Raw genomic sequence first — 16,630 nt, forward strand, 5'->3', positions numbered from 1 at the left:
GGACATAGATAAACCTCCAAGTCGCCTCAACGACTTTAAAAATAATGCAAATTACCAGCTGCTGCAAGGAATATAAATCCTTCCGTTCCCCACCGTCCAGTCAGAGCTGAAGAAGCTTCTTGGATGAGAAGCGAAATGTCTTCAAACAAAAAACAAGAAAGTCCAGTTGCCTCTTGAAAAAGCACTTCTGGGATAAGGCATTTGTCCTGATTCTGAGCAATGTGACAGGTTCAAACTAAACTGTCTCCAGGTAAGATGACGTTAGCTGAGATTACTGAGGGGAAGACCTGCCGCAGTATTATTTTTTGATAAATTGGATCCACAAGAAAAGGACTGTCCAGTTTAGGGAACTTTTAGAGGCTGTAAACGGAGAGAAAATAGCTTTAGAATCGCTTATTAGCAGAAAAGTTAGATAGAAAACACCCACCCACCCCGAAAAAAAGAGACAAATCTAAGGAGAAAGAGAGAGGCCAGTTGCAGGAAGCTTAAGAAATAAAAAACCAGATCACATTTTGGATATGGAAACAAGATGGGAGAACTATTTCATTGTTGAGGAAACAAGACTGAAAATAAAATTACAAAAAAAAAAAAACCCAACAATAACGAGGCAGAATCAAGCATAAGACTCTGGGTTGCCTTCTCATCCTTGCTACCTCAATGGATAGAGAGCAACAGGCTGTACAGGTGTGGTGGTGCTGAGGTGTCAGCTACCTGCAATATACCAGGATGTCCAAAAGCTCCATTTCCCTACTTGTACAGGTGGCCCTTGACTTACAACAGTTCGTTTAGTGACCGTTCAAAGTTACAACGGCACTTGAATAAATGACCTATGACCTTTTTTTTTCAAATGACCATTGCAGCATCCCCATGGGCAGGTGATCAAAACTCAAGACGCTTAGCAACTGACTCGTATTTATGACGGTTGCAGCATCCCGGGGGGGGGGGGTGTCATGTGATCGCTATTCACAACCATCTGAGAAGGGAAGCCAATGGGGGAGTCACTTAACAACTGTGTTACTAACTTGACAACTGCAACGATTTGTTTAACAACTGTGATGTCATAAAATGGGGCAAAACTTATTTAACAAATGTCTTACTTAGCAACTTAGAAATGTTGGGCTCGATTGTGGTCATAGTAATACTACAGATATTCAGAATTGGGGGGAAATGTCAGGTGAGAGGCAGTCCATTGAGGTTACATATGCAATACTGCTAACCCTGAATGATGCCAGGGCCAGCTTGAAGTGCCTTGGGCAACAGAAAGGACAATGCCTTATGACTTTTTAGAGGCACAAAGATATCAGCTTCTCACGGGTTCAGAACAGTGTAAGACTATGGCTTAGAAAAGAAGAATTACACTGCCGAAGTTGGGAAGAGCAGTTATGATAGTCGCACAGAGAATGCAAGAAAGGAGAAAATGCTACGAACAGAAAAATAAGCAAAAGAAAGAAAGAAAAAAAAAACCCTAGCGAAATGGAAGCAAATGTAGGCTAACAAAAAGCAAAGAGGACCACGTTCAAAGTCTTAAGTATTTTCTTTGCAAAGGAACCATCTTACCATCGTTTGAAGGCTGAATCTGGAAAGGTTGGTTGTAGATCTCTGGAGTGGCACAGGCAGTCTCGGCCTCTTCCTGTTCGTCATTTTCGGTGTCACACTCAATGTCGCTGTCGCTGCTCATCCCTGGCAAGAGGTGAAGTCCAGCTGCACCCAGGAAGGAATAAAATTGACTGCTCAGCACTCACACATTACCCTCAAAAGACACAAAGGCTAAAGGTTCTCCTTACTTCTGTTGGATCTGTGGAAAGGCTTCCTAGTAGGCAGACAAGGCAAGTACAGCTCTGGAAAACACGTACAGGTAGTCCTCGACTTATTTCGTTTAGTGACCGTTTGACATCACAACGGCACTGAAAAGTGACATAACCATTTTTCACGACCGCAGCAGCATCCCCACGGTCACATGATCAAAATTCAGAAATTTGGCAACTGGCATGTATTTATGACGGTCGCAATGTCCCGGGGTCATGTGATCCCCTTTTGCGACGATCCGACAAGCAAAATCAATGGGGAAGAAAGATATGCTTAACAACCATATCACTAACTTAACCAACGCAGGGATTCACTTAACAGTTGTGGCAAAAAAGGTTGTAAAATGGGGCAAAACTCACTTAACAACTGTTTTTCTTAGCAGTAGAAATTTTGGGCTGAATATTGGTTGTAAGTCAAGGACTACCTGTAACTGCAATGGAGTGTGTGCATGGAGACACACTGGCAGTGTTGGTCTGGCCACTTTCCTCAACAGTTTTCCAGATTCTCTTAGCAGTACCGCTAGCATTTAAGACTTATATACCGCTTCACAGGACTTTACAGCCCTCTCTAAGCGGTTTACAGAGTCAGCCTCTTGTCCCCAACAATCCGGGTCCTTATTTTACCCACTTCGGAAGGATGGAAGGCCGAGTCAACCTTGAGCTGGTCAGGATCGAACACCTGGTAGTCGGCAGAATTAGCCTACAATACTGCATTATAACCACTGCACGGCTCTTCCCACAACCCAGTTGTTCCTTCCTTGAAACTCCAGGAGAGAGCCAACTAAATTTGCTGCCACCACCAGTTCATTCCAGAGAAATCAGAAAGAGAAATGGAGGCCTTCAGCTCGTCAGCTTCCTTCTACAGGATTCAGTCTACCTTTTGAATAATATTCCAGCCAGAATTATGAAATTGATTCAATGTTATTTCATAAAACTGCTGATCAAATCATGATAATACCATCTCTCATATTTTCCATGGGCCTCAAGATTAGTCAACAACACATTTGATATCCCAGAGATATCAATTGGTGGCATATCAATTGGTGGCATATCAATGCCACCAATTGCCTCCCACCGGCCGGTTTGCTCCCACAGAGAGGGCCTCCTCAGGGTGCCGTCAGCCAGACAATGTCGGCTGGCGACCCCCAGGGGGAGAGCCTTCTCTGTGGTGGCACCTACCCTCTGGAACGATCTACCCCCAGAGATACGAGTGATCCCAGACCTCCGGACTTTTCGTCGGGCCCTAAAAACTTACTTTTTTCAGTTAGCCGGGCTGGCCTGATTCCATGTTAGTTTTAATGTTTGATACTGATTTTTAATTGATATGTTTTAAATTATGGGGCAAATTTCATTTAATTATTTTAATAATTATTTTAACTTTTGTGTACAAATGTTTTTATTTTGGCTGTTCACCGCCCTGAGTCCGAAAGGAGAAGGGTGGTATACAAATCTAATAAAAGATAAAGATAAAGAAGAAATACAGACCTTAGATATCTCCTGATCAAGGTTTTACATTATGACAAGTGTATTATTTTTTACTAGCTACATTTTGAATGTCACACTGGTTTTCAATTTGGATATATTTCTCCAGATATAATACATCAAATCATGAACAAAGTCTTAAAGGAGGAAGAAGGTTCCAGTTCTTATTTTTCCTTTTAAGAATATTTTACTAATGATTTATGCAGTTATCCATAATTATTTAAGAGGACAGAAATAATATTAATAAATATTTAAAGTCCCCTCTTCACTGATTAAAAAAGAATAATCAGTAGATACACATACTCCATTTAGTAGACGGAACTTGAAAGGGAAATCCAATCTTTTGGTTTAATTCCACCTCATTTCCAAATATTTTCTACATTAGCTGCAAAGCTATGAGAAAATCTTAAATGGAAATTAGAAGCATAACAGCGACTCACTGCCCAAGCATGGATGGTGCTCTATCCATATTCCTCCCTATGTTAAAACTTTCTAGCATGACTTACAATCTAGTTCTCTGTGTACTGGAATCAACAAAACTTAGAAGTTCCCATATTTAGAACTGGCTGTCAGCCACATGCTGTGCTCACACTGAAAATCAACTTAATCTGTTTTTTCCCCCCTTTTTCTGTTAATCCACCTAATGATACTCTTTGCTTTTGCTATTTAAGGTGCTTTACACAGCTGGCAGCTAAAATCCAGCACTTCATGTCATTATCAGCAGCGGATCAGTGAAGTACTGTTTGATACAAGCTCCAAGTAAACTGCTCCTTATTTAGCAGTCAAGGAAGAACTGAAGCATCTGGAACCAGATTTGCATTAAGCAGCTTCTCCAAACGAGACAAATGTCCCAAGTCCTATAAAAAAAAAACCCAGCAATTATTATCATTTGTTACTGCTATACCAAATCTGCTAGAGCAGTGTTTCTCAACCTTGGAAGCTTGAAGATGGGTGGACTTCAACTCCCAGAATCCGCTGCTGGCTGGGGGATTCTGGGAGTTGAAGTCCACCCATCTTCAAGTTACCAAGGTTGAGAAACACTGTGCTAGAGGGTGTTTACTGGACAAAATAATCCACTAAAATGGAACTTTGCTTCCAACCTAAAAAGCAAGCTTCAATAGTGCGGTGAGATTTCCCCATCTCAGAGCACAAGCTCCCAATTCCTTTGTCCTTCTGTAGTAAGGAAATTGCCAACCTTCTCGTCTCCATGACTACAAAATGGCAAATCAAAAAGGGTCTCTTACTTCAGATTCCCCCTCTCTGAAAAAAGGAGCAAGCAGCAAAGGGCTTCCTGGGGTTTTCCACAATGCAACCATAAAAAAAAAAATCCCTTTTCTTCTTCCTTTTCCAGCAGTCAAGCGGCAACTGCTAGCAACAGTGCTTAAAGCAGCAAAGGGACTAAGAAGGAACGATCGGCCTGAGGTCAAACGAGCCTCCTGCACCACCTTCATGAGGCAGGTAATAATGGATGCCAGGGTCTTAGTCCAACATTCAACAGTAATTCATCCCCTACTGAGAGTCCAATGAGTGAGGAGGTGGAAGGAAGTTTCAGGAGTTATGAATGGGAGAGGAAGAGACTTCCAAAAACAAGAGCGAATTCTTTGACCCAGAAAGAAGGGTGTGTCAGGTTTCGAGGTCGTCTCAAATAAATTGCATTTCAAACAAAGTCTTTGATGAAAAACTCCCATTTATTAAGCACGGCATTCTAACTCCGACTCCATCGCAGCCAACATTGACTTCCTGACCCAAAATCCTCCCTTTCCTTTCCCCACTCCTCTGCACTCATTGGCCATCTTCCAAGCCACTCTACCCCTAATCTACTGCTCCAGCTCCAAGGAATTTCCCCCTCCCATCCCATCTCCTAGGGCCGTGATGGCGAACCTATGGCACGCGTGCCACAGGTGGCACGCGTAGCCATATTAGTGGGCACGCCAGCTCAGTTCTGGGGCGCACGCGCACGCCGGACAGCTGATTTTCGGGCCTTCTGGGCCCACCAGAAGTAGGGAAACAGGCTGTTTCCTGCCTCTGGAGGGCCTGGTGGGGGGTGGGGAAGGCCTGTTTTTCTTTCTTATCTGGCTCCAGATCCTCTCTATGGATCTGGGAAGGGCGAAAACAGCCTTTCCCACTCCTTCAGAGGCCCTACGGAGGCTGAAAGGGCCCATTTCCCGACTCCCGGTGGGACAGGAAGTGACGTTTTTTCCTGTCCTCAGCCTCCAGAGACTCCTAGAGAGGCTCTACAGACTCCTAGAGACTCCTAGAGAGGTTCTGGAGGCTGGGGACAGCAAAAAACATCACTTCCTGTCCCACTGAGAGTTGGGAAATGGGCCCTTTCAGCCTCTGTAGGGCCTCCAAGGGAGTGGGAAAGGCTGTTTTTGCCCTTCCCAGATACACAGAGAGGATCTGGAACCAGGTAAGAAAGAAAAACGGGCCTACCAGGCCATCATGTGCCTTAGACATGTGACATCCAGCTGGCCATGCCCACCCTAGCCACACCCACCTGGCCATGCCCATCCCGGCCCCCACAAGGTCAAACACAACCCTGATGCGGCCCTCAATGAAATCGAGTTTAACGCCCCTGGTCTATGGTCTTCCCAGAGAGTAACACAAGCCTCGGCTTCCAGGAACACAAAGCACATTTTAAACCACTTTTTAAAGATGCCATTAAACATTTTACCAAACCTGTCATCCCAAAGAAAGGCTCATCAATTACAGTACAGATAATCCTTGACTTATAACAGTTCAATTAGTGACCGTTAAAAGTTATGATGTCACTGAAAAAATTGACTTCTGAACATTTTTCACACTTACAACCATTGCAGTGTCCTCCATGGTCAAATGATCAAAATTCATATTTATGACAGTTGGCTACTGACTCATATTTATGATGGTTGGAGTGTCCCAAAATTACATGATCACCGTTTGAGACCTTCTGACAAGCAAAGTCAATGGGGAAACCAGAATCACTTAACCACCACATCACTAACTTAGCAACTGCAGTGATTCACTTAACAACTGTGGCAAGAAAGGGGGTAAAATGGGGCAAAACTCACTAAACAAACATCTCGCTTGGCAACATAAATTTGGGACTCCATTGTGGTCGTAGTCCTCAACGAACGAGCACAATTGAGCTCAAAATCTCCTTGCTAAGCAAGGCAGTTGTTAAGATAGTTGCGCCTCATTTTACAACCTATTTTGCCAGTGGTTGTTCAGCGAATCACTGCAGCCGTTAAGTGAATCATGCAATCATTAAGTGAATCTGGCTTCCCCCCTTGAATTTATCAGAAACCAGCCGGGAAGGTTACAAATGGTGATCACGAGAGCAGGACAGTGAAAGTGTCATGAATACATGCCAGTTGCCAAGTGCCCAAAATTTGATCACCTGACATGGGGATGCTCCAACGGTCTTAAAGAGTGAAGAACGATCATACGTCATTGTTTTCAGTGTTGTGGTAACTTCAAATGGTCACTAAATGAATGGTTGTCCGTCAAAGACTAACTGCTGTGGCCTGTCAGCCACCGGTCCCTCCAGTAGCCGAATCAGAGGAGGAGGAGGAGGTGCGGGAGTCAGGGTCAGCATCAGGGCATCCTGAGGGCTCTGACCGGGGAAAGAGGGAAGGGCAGAGAGAGAGAGACTGGGCTGTCCGTCAGCCCGCAGATGGAGAGTCAACAGCCCCCAGGTCTGGAGGTGGCTGATGAGGAAGAGGAGGAACAGCTGGGTCCAGTGCCTGACGCATGGATGCACAGAAGGCAGAGGAGAGGAGAGCAGTGAAAATCCATGGGCCGGTCCTCGGGACAGAAGAGCCACCGCTGCTAACAAAGCCCCACCCTAGCTCTGGGGATAAGAGGCAGGGGGAGCAGATGAATAGACAACTATTAATCTCCCTGCCGGATGGACTTGTTAGCCTGCGGTGAGAGAGAAACTTTTTGCCGGGGCTGCCAGCGCTCCTAATAAAGGAATCTTTTGAGTTCACTTCAGAGGGTTTGTCATGTTTGGGGAGCTGGGTCAGAACAGTACCAGTATTCAAGTTACTGATGTACCATTAGCTCCAGCAACCTCTCAGCGTTGTAACACTTGAATGTGGGTTAACAGGAAGACACCAGGACATCTCTAGTTTTTCTCTGAAATCCTGAACTCAGCCTTACCTTCCTCCAGATTTGCTGAAGCCCCTTCAGAGGGCACCACTTGAAGCTCTCTGGCTTCAGAGCTGTTTTCCAAATCATTTGCCTCAGCCGCTTCCAGACGACATCGATTTGAATTAGGCCTAAAAAGAGAGGAGGCAGGTTGGTTAAAAAAAAAAAAAAACCCAGCCCCAAAGCCTAAAATATACATTTTTATCCTTTAACAGATTTCAGTGTTGATCTGAAAAACAGATTTTTTTTTTCCTGAAAGGCCACGATCATATCCTCCTTCAAATTGAAACGGTAAACTATTTCATGTTACACTTTATGATACCAACCTTGGTAGATACAAATGAAAACAGGGAAGGAAGTTTTTCTGAGAGTGAAACACAACGGCAAAGCATTTAAAATTGATGTTCGGACTTGCCATATTTCCAGGTCTCTACGGGAAATTAGAGGCCGCCTTTTAAATTGGAAACAGCAGAAGTAATAGCGAAGAACTCCAGAAGTGTTAAATTTCTTATACTGGTACAGTATAAGCATTTGGAAGACTACAGAAAACAAGTGGAAATGAGATGCGCTCCCAAATGAAGATACAAGGAGGCAGGATGAAAGGAGAGAAGGCCAGAGGAGACACAACAGCAGCTTTCCAACATTGAACAGAATTGCAGAGTCATAAGGGACCTTGGAGGTCTTCTAGTCCAACCCCCTGCTCAAGCAGGAGACCCGATATACCATTTCAGACAGATGGCTGTCCAATCTCTCCTTAAAAACCTCCAGTGTTGGAGCACCCACATTTGAAAAGCTGTCAAAGGGAAGACTTGGCTTTATGTTTACTCTTCGTAGCACCATGAAGGGGAAGCTTTATATAAGTGAAAGAGTAAACAAGGAGTAATTTCCTGACTGTGAGAGCCTGGTGGTTTTCAAACCAAGGTTAGCCTTTTTTTCTGGAACGGTGTAATAATTCCTGCCTGTCGCAGGGGGTTGGACTAGAAAACCTCCAAGGTCCCTTCCAACCCCATGACTGTATATACAGGTAATCCTCGACTTACAACAGTTCATTTAATGACCGTTCAAAGTTACAACGGCACTGAACAAAGTGACTTATGACCGTTTTCCACACTTATGACCGTTGCAGCATCCGCATGGTCATGTGATCAAAATTCAGCAGCTTTGGAGCTGACTCGTACTTATGACGCTTGCAGTGTCCCGGGGGTCACCTGATCCCCTCTTGCGACCTGCAAAGTCAGTGGGGAAGCCAGATTCATTTAATAACCATGTTATTCAACAACCGCAGTGATTCACTTTACAATTGTGGCACAAAAGGTCGTAAAATGGGGCAAAGTTCTCTTAACAAATGTTTCATTTAGCAACAAAAATTCTGGGCTCAATTGTGGCCGTAAGCCGAGGATTACCTGTATGTTTTTTTTTTCAAATCTACACCGAACTTACCCCACCGTTATTCCTTTCCTGGCCTTTTCCCCGGCAGTGATGCCATTTAAAACAGAAGCACCAACATTGGAATCGGAAACCTCACATATTCTGTCTTCAGAATTAGGCAGGGAGTCTGAAGCACAAGCCAAAGACCTCGGCGAGCCACGCCGACTGTTGGGCTTCGAGTTTCCTAGGCAACCTTAAAGAAAAACACGACAGGTTTCTCATGATGCTTTTTCCAATCTTGAAAGAATATACATTTAATACATAATACATATTTGGCACAAGCAAGGCGCACCTGAGAAAAAGCAGGATTTTGTTTTCCAACCCTATTGGTTTCACATGCAAATTACCTCTTATTCCAACAGATCTATCGGCAACAACATGGAAAGCCATGTGCAGCGTAACTACTGCAGATAGTCCTGTTCTGCCCCAGCTACGGACCCCAAAGAACGCAGCACACACAAAGTCTGTACAAACCTTAGTTTACTAAAATAAAATCTTTTTTTTTTTTCAAACAAAGGCTGTTAATTAACTTTCTTAACAGCCTGCAAGAATCCAAAGAATAAATAATCGTAATCTTACTATGGTTTGCAGAAAGCCCAGAAGCAATTTGCAGAGAACTAAGATCAAGTCACGAAGGAGAGTGAACGAAGTTGTTCCCTGCAAATTGCTTCAGTCGGCGTTCCTCCTTAAATAGGCTAAGGGAATGGCCAATTAGCCCCAAGCCTTACTCTCGAGGAGACCTCCTCCTGAGGAGCCACTCCTGCCTTTTGGCAGCTCTGCGCGCCCGTGCATCGAGAAGAGGCTCCTCCTCTTCTTCCTCTTCATTTATGGGAGCTTCTGGAGGTTCTGAAGGCCCTGGCTGAATCCCCGCCTCTGGCACCACATCTTCTCCAGCCTCCTCACTGTCTGACTCGAGTGCCAGCTGCACAGGCTGCTGGCGCAGCACCATACCAGCCTCCTTGCTGCTCGAATCAGCTACCAGCCGCACAGGCCGCGTATGGGCCACAAGAAGTCCTCAGCTTACAACCCCAACGGAAACCCAAAATTTCCACTGCCAAGCAAAGGCAGTTGTTAAGTGAGCTGTGCCCCATTTTACAACTTTTTTTGCCACAGTTCTTAAGTGAATCATGCGGTCATTAAGCAAATCTGGCTTCCCCCATTGACTTCGTTTGTCAGAAGGTCACAAGGTGATCCTATGATCTCGGGATGCTGCAATCATTATAAACATGAGCCACTTGCCAAGTGCCCTAATTTTGATCACTGCGGGGATCCTGCGACGGTCGTGAGAAAAAGTCACTTTTTCAGTGCCGTAGTAACTTCAAACGGTGATTAAACGAAGTTGTAATACCAGGACTATCTGTAATGGTGTATGATTGGATGGGTGGGCAACATATATATTTTTTTTCTGTATACAGTATGTACCGTATTTCCCTGAAAATAAGACCCTGTCTTATATTTTTTTGAACCCCGAAATAAGTGCTTGGTCTTATTTTCGGGAAGGTCTTATTATTTTGGGGCACATGGAGAAAGACGGAGCTCCTCTTGCCATCTTACCTGATTTCCAGATCTGAGTTTAAATTTTTCAGGGAGGGCTTATTTTTGGGGGGGGAGGGGGGCTTATTTTAGCACATGCGCTCAAAAGCCCGATTGGGCTTATTATCAAGGGAGGTCTTATTTTGGGGAAAACAGGGTATATATTGTAAACTAATCTTTTTCAATCTCTGTGCCATACAGTCGTTTTCTTCAGTACAGGTAAGGCTCAACTTACAACAGTTCACTTAGTGACCGGCACTGAAATAAATGATTTACGACCATTTCCCACACTTATGACCATTGCAGTATCCCCACGGTCATGTGATTAACATTCAGAAACTTGGCAACTGACTCATATTTATGATGGTTACAGTGTCCCTCCCGGGGTCACGTGATCCCCTTTTGCGACTTTTCAACAAGCAAAGTCAAAGGGGAATCTGGACAACCCGGTTACTAAATTAAGAACTGCGATGAGTCATTTAACAAATGTGGCAAAGTGAAAACGTGGCAAACTGGGGCAAACCCCACTTAACAAATGTCTCACTCAACAACAGAAATTTGGGGCTCAATTGTGATTGTACATTGAGGACTACCTGTATTTGACACAAAGTTCTCCAACTTTAACCAATTCTGTGAGCATTTCATCCTGCAATCATTGGCGGTTTGCAGCTCAAATTGTGTTCTGTTGTAACTGCTCTAACAGCAACCAAGTATTAGAAGAGCAAGAATCTGAAACTCACAAGCAGCAAAATAGTATTCAAATGCACACTTATTCGCCAGATAAGTTTATACCTTCAGAGGAAAGCTGACAATCTGGCTTCAAAAGGATATTTCCATCCCCACAATCCATTGCTCTTCGCAAAGACAGGCTGCCTGCTGCCCCTGAGCGACCAGCTTTAGTTGAACTGTTTTTCTTATTTGCAGCTACAGGATTAAAAAAAAAACAACCTTCAGCTTTAAATACAAGTAATATTTTAAAAAGAGAGACATAAGGTATATCTGGCTGAGATTTAAAAGAGAAATCACCCCTTATCGTTACCATTATTTTAGAACTTTTACAACAAGGTATTTTATCTCAGCTCAAAGATGGATATTTTCTTTCTTAATTGAGGCTCCCATATATACTGGTAACTGCTTTTTCTACGTCAGTGGTTTACAATCCCTGGGCTTTAACTCTCAAAACTCCTGAGTCAATGTGGCCATTGATGAGAAATCCAGCAGTTAAAGAATACATATCTGGAATTTACCAAGTTTGTGAAACTGTATTATTGCTACATGTTACTATTTACTATCCATACCGTGTATACAAATGCACAGAGTACAGGGAACAAACAACACAAACTAGAAAACTTAAATGGAGGAAGGTGAATGCAATTTAATGTAACTTGGTGGCCAAAACCTGAACAGAATGAAAGGACTGAAGGGTATATCTTATTTAAAGGAATAGGCCAGACTAAAGGATTAAGAAGATTGATTGATTGATTGATTGATCGATCGATGGATCTCTCTCTCTCTCTCTCATCTCTTTCTCCCTCTATCTCTTGTCTGTCTGTCTGTCTGTCTGTCTGTCTATTGAAAAGAGCCACTGTGGCACAGTGGTTAGAGTGCAGTACTGCAGGCTACTTCTGCTGACTGCAATTTGGCAGATCGAATCTCACCAGGCTCAAGGTTGTCTCAGCCTTCCATCCTTCCAAGGTGGGTAAAATGAGGACCCAGATTGTTGGGGTCAAGAGGCTGACTCTGTAAACAGCTTAGAGAGGGCTGTAAAGCACTATAAAGTGGTATATAAGTCTAAGTGCTATTGCTATTAAAGCAACTGCCATCAGCAATCAATGCTTTGACAAAAGCAGATTAACCTTCCCAGCATTCAGTCTCTGTCTGTTCTCAAAGTATATGTGATTGAAAAGTTTATGTTCATTTGAAATCAGTGCTTTATCAAGGCAGGCGTAATCACATCTGCACACAACAGGGTCGGTAAATGGCTCCCTTCTTACCGAAGTGATGACTAAACCCCTTTCCACTTACAATTCCGAATATAGCAGCTAGAGAGGGATGATTTTGTCAGCAGCTCCCTCCCAAGTTCCTGCAGCTTGTTGTAGCCTTCTGTCCCACAAGCCGCCAAGGCTCCCTGGTCACCAGGGAATGCGTACGTGGCCTGCCCATCCGAGGAGCTGGTGTTGCTACTCCGAACCTCGGACAGCTGGTTCTTCACATCGGACATTTTACTCCGTACTTCAGCCATCTGACTCTTCAACCTCTTCAGCATTTTCAAGTCGGGTGGGACACGCCACATGGCCTGGTGCCTCCGGTGGTCTTTCTCTGTTAAAGAGCAGGACGGTTAGGGTTAGGGACATGGTGTTTAGAGAAATTAGAGCACTTTTGAATATAAAGTTAGATATGTCACCGAGAACTGCATTATTGTTGCTGGTGGAAAAACGGGATATAAATGAAACAGAAAAGCAACTGATTGTAAATTTCATAATGGCAGCTAGATTAGTGATGGCTAAATATTGGGGACGAAATTGGGATATTCAAAGAAATGAGTGATATAATGAAATCTGGAGCATGGCAACAAATGATAAATTAACAACAGAAATTAAATTTTAAAAAGGGATGATCAAAGCAAACAATTATAATGAAATATGGGGGGATTTTATAAAAACAGTGTTGGTAGAAGGCAAAGGGAATAAACCTACTTAAGAATATATGTTGTTTCGGAGGGGATAAGGGTACAATTGGAATATATTGTATATCTTTTAGTTATTATAGAAGAAGAAATATAAGGGAAAAAAAGTGGTCTCCGGGGGTGGGGGTGCACTGTAATATTTGTATTTTTTTTCCTTTTTTTTGTATGTAAATGTATATGTACTATGTTTGTATTACCGTGTTTCTCCGAAAATAAGACATGTCCAGATAATAAGCCCAATTGGGCTTTTCAGCGCATGTGATAAGCCCCCCCCACAAAATAAGCCCCCCCAACTACTTACGCGCATGCGCAGCTGGTCCCGCCATTTCCTCTGGTTGCTTGCCGCGCAACCAAAATGAGTTGAGGAGGCGAGGCTGGGGGGAAGGGGGTACATGCCCTCCCCTCCCTGTTCTTTGCGCCGGCCGAGCAGCCCAACACGTCCCGTTCCACCCCGATGGCAACAGCAGCCTGGCTGCTTCCCTTCCCCGCCGTCTCTTTATCGAGAGAGTTGGAAGGTAGAGAATGGGAGAAGCAAGACGCGTGGAGCGAGATGTGGCACCCCGTTCTCTGATTGCACATCCATTTAAGGAGAGCGCATATGTAATGTTTCAAGGATTAGATTAGGGTGTATTTAATACCAAATTAAAACTGTATTTAGTCTCAAATTGTATTTAGTCTCAAATTAGAACTGCAGAAAAAACCATGGCTACCAACTTGCCTTCCATGGAGGACCCGTCTACTGCACGAGTCAAAAAGAGGGCTGTGAAAATATCTACAGACCCCTCGCATCCTGGATATAAACTGTTTCAGCTCCTACCCTCAAAACGACACTATAGAGCACTGCACACCAGAACAACTAGACACAAGGACAGTTTTTTCCCGAACGCCATCACTCTGCTAAACAAATAATTCCCTCAACACTGTCAAACTATTCACTAAGTCTGCACTATTAATCTTCTCATTGTTCCCACCACCCATCTCCTCCCACTTATGGCTGCATGACTGTAACTTTGTTGCTTGTATCTTTACGATTTATATTGTTTCCTAGTATGATTTGATTGCTTATTTTTTTCCCTATGACTATCACTAAGTGTTGTAGCCTATGATTCTTGATGATTATATTTTTTATGTACACTGAGAGCACATGCACCGAAGACAAATTCCTTGTGTGTCCAATCACACTTGGCCAATAAAGAATTCTATTCTATTCTAAATAAAGCAATATCAAAATACTTTGCAAATGATCAGTTAGGCAAAGGATGATGGAGGACTGCAGGAATGTAAGGACGTGAAGACTGCTGTGACTTTGGGAGGCTCCTAAGTGAGAAAAAGCTAATTTATAGCAACAAATACTCCCCTAAAAGAAAATCAAATCTTAAATGGCTGACTAAAGGTTATAATGTTGGACTGTAATACGCAACTACTTTGCAGTATCCAAATGGTGCGTAGCCCCATTACCTAAGAGATCATTTTACTGCAATAGCATTTCAGTAATGGATTTTTCTACCAAACATGAAGGTGCCTCTCTGGAGGACAAATCTGCAATAAATTGCATAAAAGTAGCATAACCAGAGTGTTTGCTTTAGTTAATTTTTCCCTGCTTCCTGTTAGGCACAGACCTATGTTAAAGAAATAAAAATGTTAAGAGAAAAGGTCAGGCAGCTGAGTCTTCTCTATGTGAAATGACAAGCAGTTTACTGTGGAAGATTCTGAAAATATCACAGGGAAGGGAAAGATCTATTCAATTTGCACTGTATAAAGAGTCCTATTTCTGGCTCATTCTCCTCTCCTTTCCTCCACCTCCTCTCCCATTTCTGGCATGGGTAAAACTAGAAAGAAAGGCCTGATGGAGTTGCAGGAGCAGAGAGCTTCTAGGGGCTGGGAGCTGTATATAGTCTTACACCAAGAGAGCAGAATAAAAGTCGTTTGCTACAAGATGGGTGGCAAATAAATATGAAAAATATAAATAAATGAATAAATAAATAAATAAAATAAATAAGGACAGGAAGGAGGGAAAGAGATTAAAACAAAGAAAGCAGGGATTCTGTACTTAATACATTAAATATATAATTAAACTGTAAGTACTTCCACAAGACACAGAAAAAGAAAACCAAAAGAGGCAGGATAGCGTGCAATATTATTTGTACCCTCACCACTATCTAATGTTCATTTTTTTAAAAAAAATGGAAGATAACTATGAAAAACTACCTGCATTTATTTAAAAAAAGAGAAACTGCCACAGCTTTTTTCGTTAAATGGGCTACTGAAAAAGATGGGAGGGTGTGACATTTTTAAAAGGTAAGCAAATTCATTCAAAACTACGGTGTTTGACAATAAATCCCAAAGTTCATTTACCAGATATTTTTCATTGGCGAGGTGCCAACCTAATCCTAAATAGTATGAAAATAATGTTGATTTCCAGAAGGTCAAAGAACATGAGGCAGACCCAGAAGATGGAGAGACAACATCAAAGACACACTACAACGGAGGAGGAGGAGGAGGAGGATTTTCAGAGGAGATCAGAAGGAGAAGAAAAAAACCTGAGAGAGAAAGGCTGGCAATGACCTACAAGTTCCCTGCCCTTTCCTAAAAAGCGAGAAGCAGCAACTTTTTAAGGCAGGGGTCCACAACTACCGGGCTGTGGTCTATTTGCAACCAGCAGGCACCGGTACTTGCAGCCCCACACGCACGAGTGGCAGGTGCTCTAACCTGCCACTCACACAAATGAAGATGTGCCCCTACCATAAAACCATCCCCTCTTCCACCCTGAACTGGACCGCCAACTGGGAAAGATTGGGGAAGGCTGCTTATGTCTCCGTCAAGTTAATTAAAATCAAAGTAAAAATTCTGCTACGCGAACAACTTCACACAAGAATATACAGGATCTCTATGGCGATATTGCCAACATTGCATAGTTGTTATTTTTAAAAAGATCTAAATTTAGTTTCCAAACCCTACATATGCTATCTAACAAATGTAATACACATCCTGGTGCCCATGGCTATCGTGTTGCCAGCCTGTATCTTCAAGCTCCCAATAGGACAGTCAAGTGTCTCAATATTTGTACTGACTGCTTTCTCAAGCATTGCTTTCCAAATTCTCATTATCTTACCATTAAGTTACAGATGAGGCTTTAAAATCACATTCCATCTTGGTATAACCACCAGCTGAATATAGGCTTTCCCTCAGGGGTGGGTTCTAAATTTTTTTACTACCAGTTCTGTGGGTGTGGCTTATTTTGTGGGTGTGGCTTGGAGGTCATGTGACTAGGTGGGCGTGGCTAGCTGGTCAGTCATTTCTGGAAGGTCCTCGCACTTACAACCAGTCCTCGCACTTACAACCCGACTCATTTGTTTGCTTTTAACACTGATCAGCTGTAGGGCGGCCCTTTGAAGCCCCACGGCAAGAGTTTCAACAGTTTTTTTCCCTCTAGTCATCAGCTGGGACTCAGGAGGCAGCAACAGATTGGGGGTGGGGCCAAATAAAAGGTAAGAATAACGTGGGGGGGTGGGGGGGGTGGGGGGGAGAACCGGTTCAGTGACGTCATATCGTCACCGCTACCGGC

At 43.3% G+C, this 16,630-nt stretch overlaps 1 protein-coding gene across 2 annotated transcripts in view; it reads right to left on the reverse strand.

Annotated features, from left to right (window-relative positions):
- TRIM37 (tripartite motif containing 37) overlaps window positions 1-16,630 on the reverse strand; it is a 60,375-nt gene that overhangs the window by 2,001 nt on the left and 41,744 nt on the right. For both annotated transcript variants that reach the window (XM_070931992.1, XM_070931991.1), the window contains 5 exons: window positions 12,405-12,698; window positions 11,172-11,303; window positions 8,859-9,039; window positions 7,431-7,549; window positions 1,558-1,701 (listed from right to left, as the gene is read on the reverse strand). In XM_070931992.1, the coding sequence (XP_070788093.1) occupies window positions 1,558-1,701; window positions 7,431-7,549; window positions 8,859-9,039; window positions 11,172-11,303; window positions 12,405-12,698 (870 nt within the window). The remainder of the gene's footprint in view (window positions 1-1,557; window positions 1,702-7,430; window positions 7,550-8,858; window positions 9,040-11,171; window positions 11,304-12,404; window positions 12,699-16,630) is intronic.

The sequence above is a fragment of the Pituophis catenifer genome, unplaced genomic scaffold (assembly GCF_029215685.1).
Source record: "Pituophis catenifer annectens isolate HBS135680 unplaced genomic scaffold, rPitCat1.0.hap2 SCAF_1, whole genome shotgun sequence".
NCBI lineage: Eukaryota > Metazoa > Chordata > Lepidosauria > Squamata > Colubridae > Pituophis > Pituophis catenifer.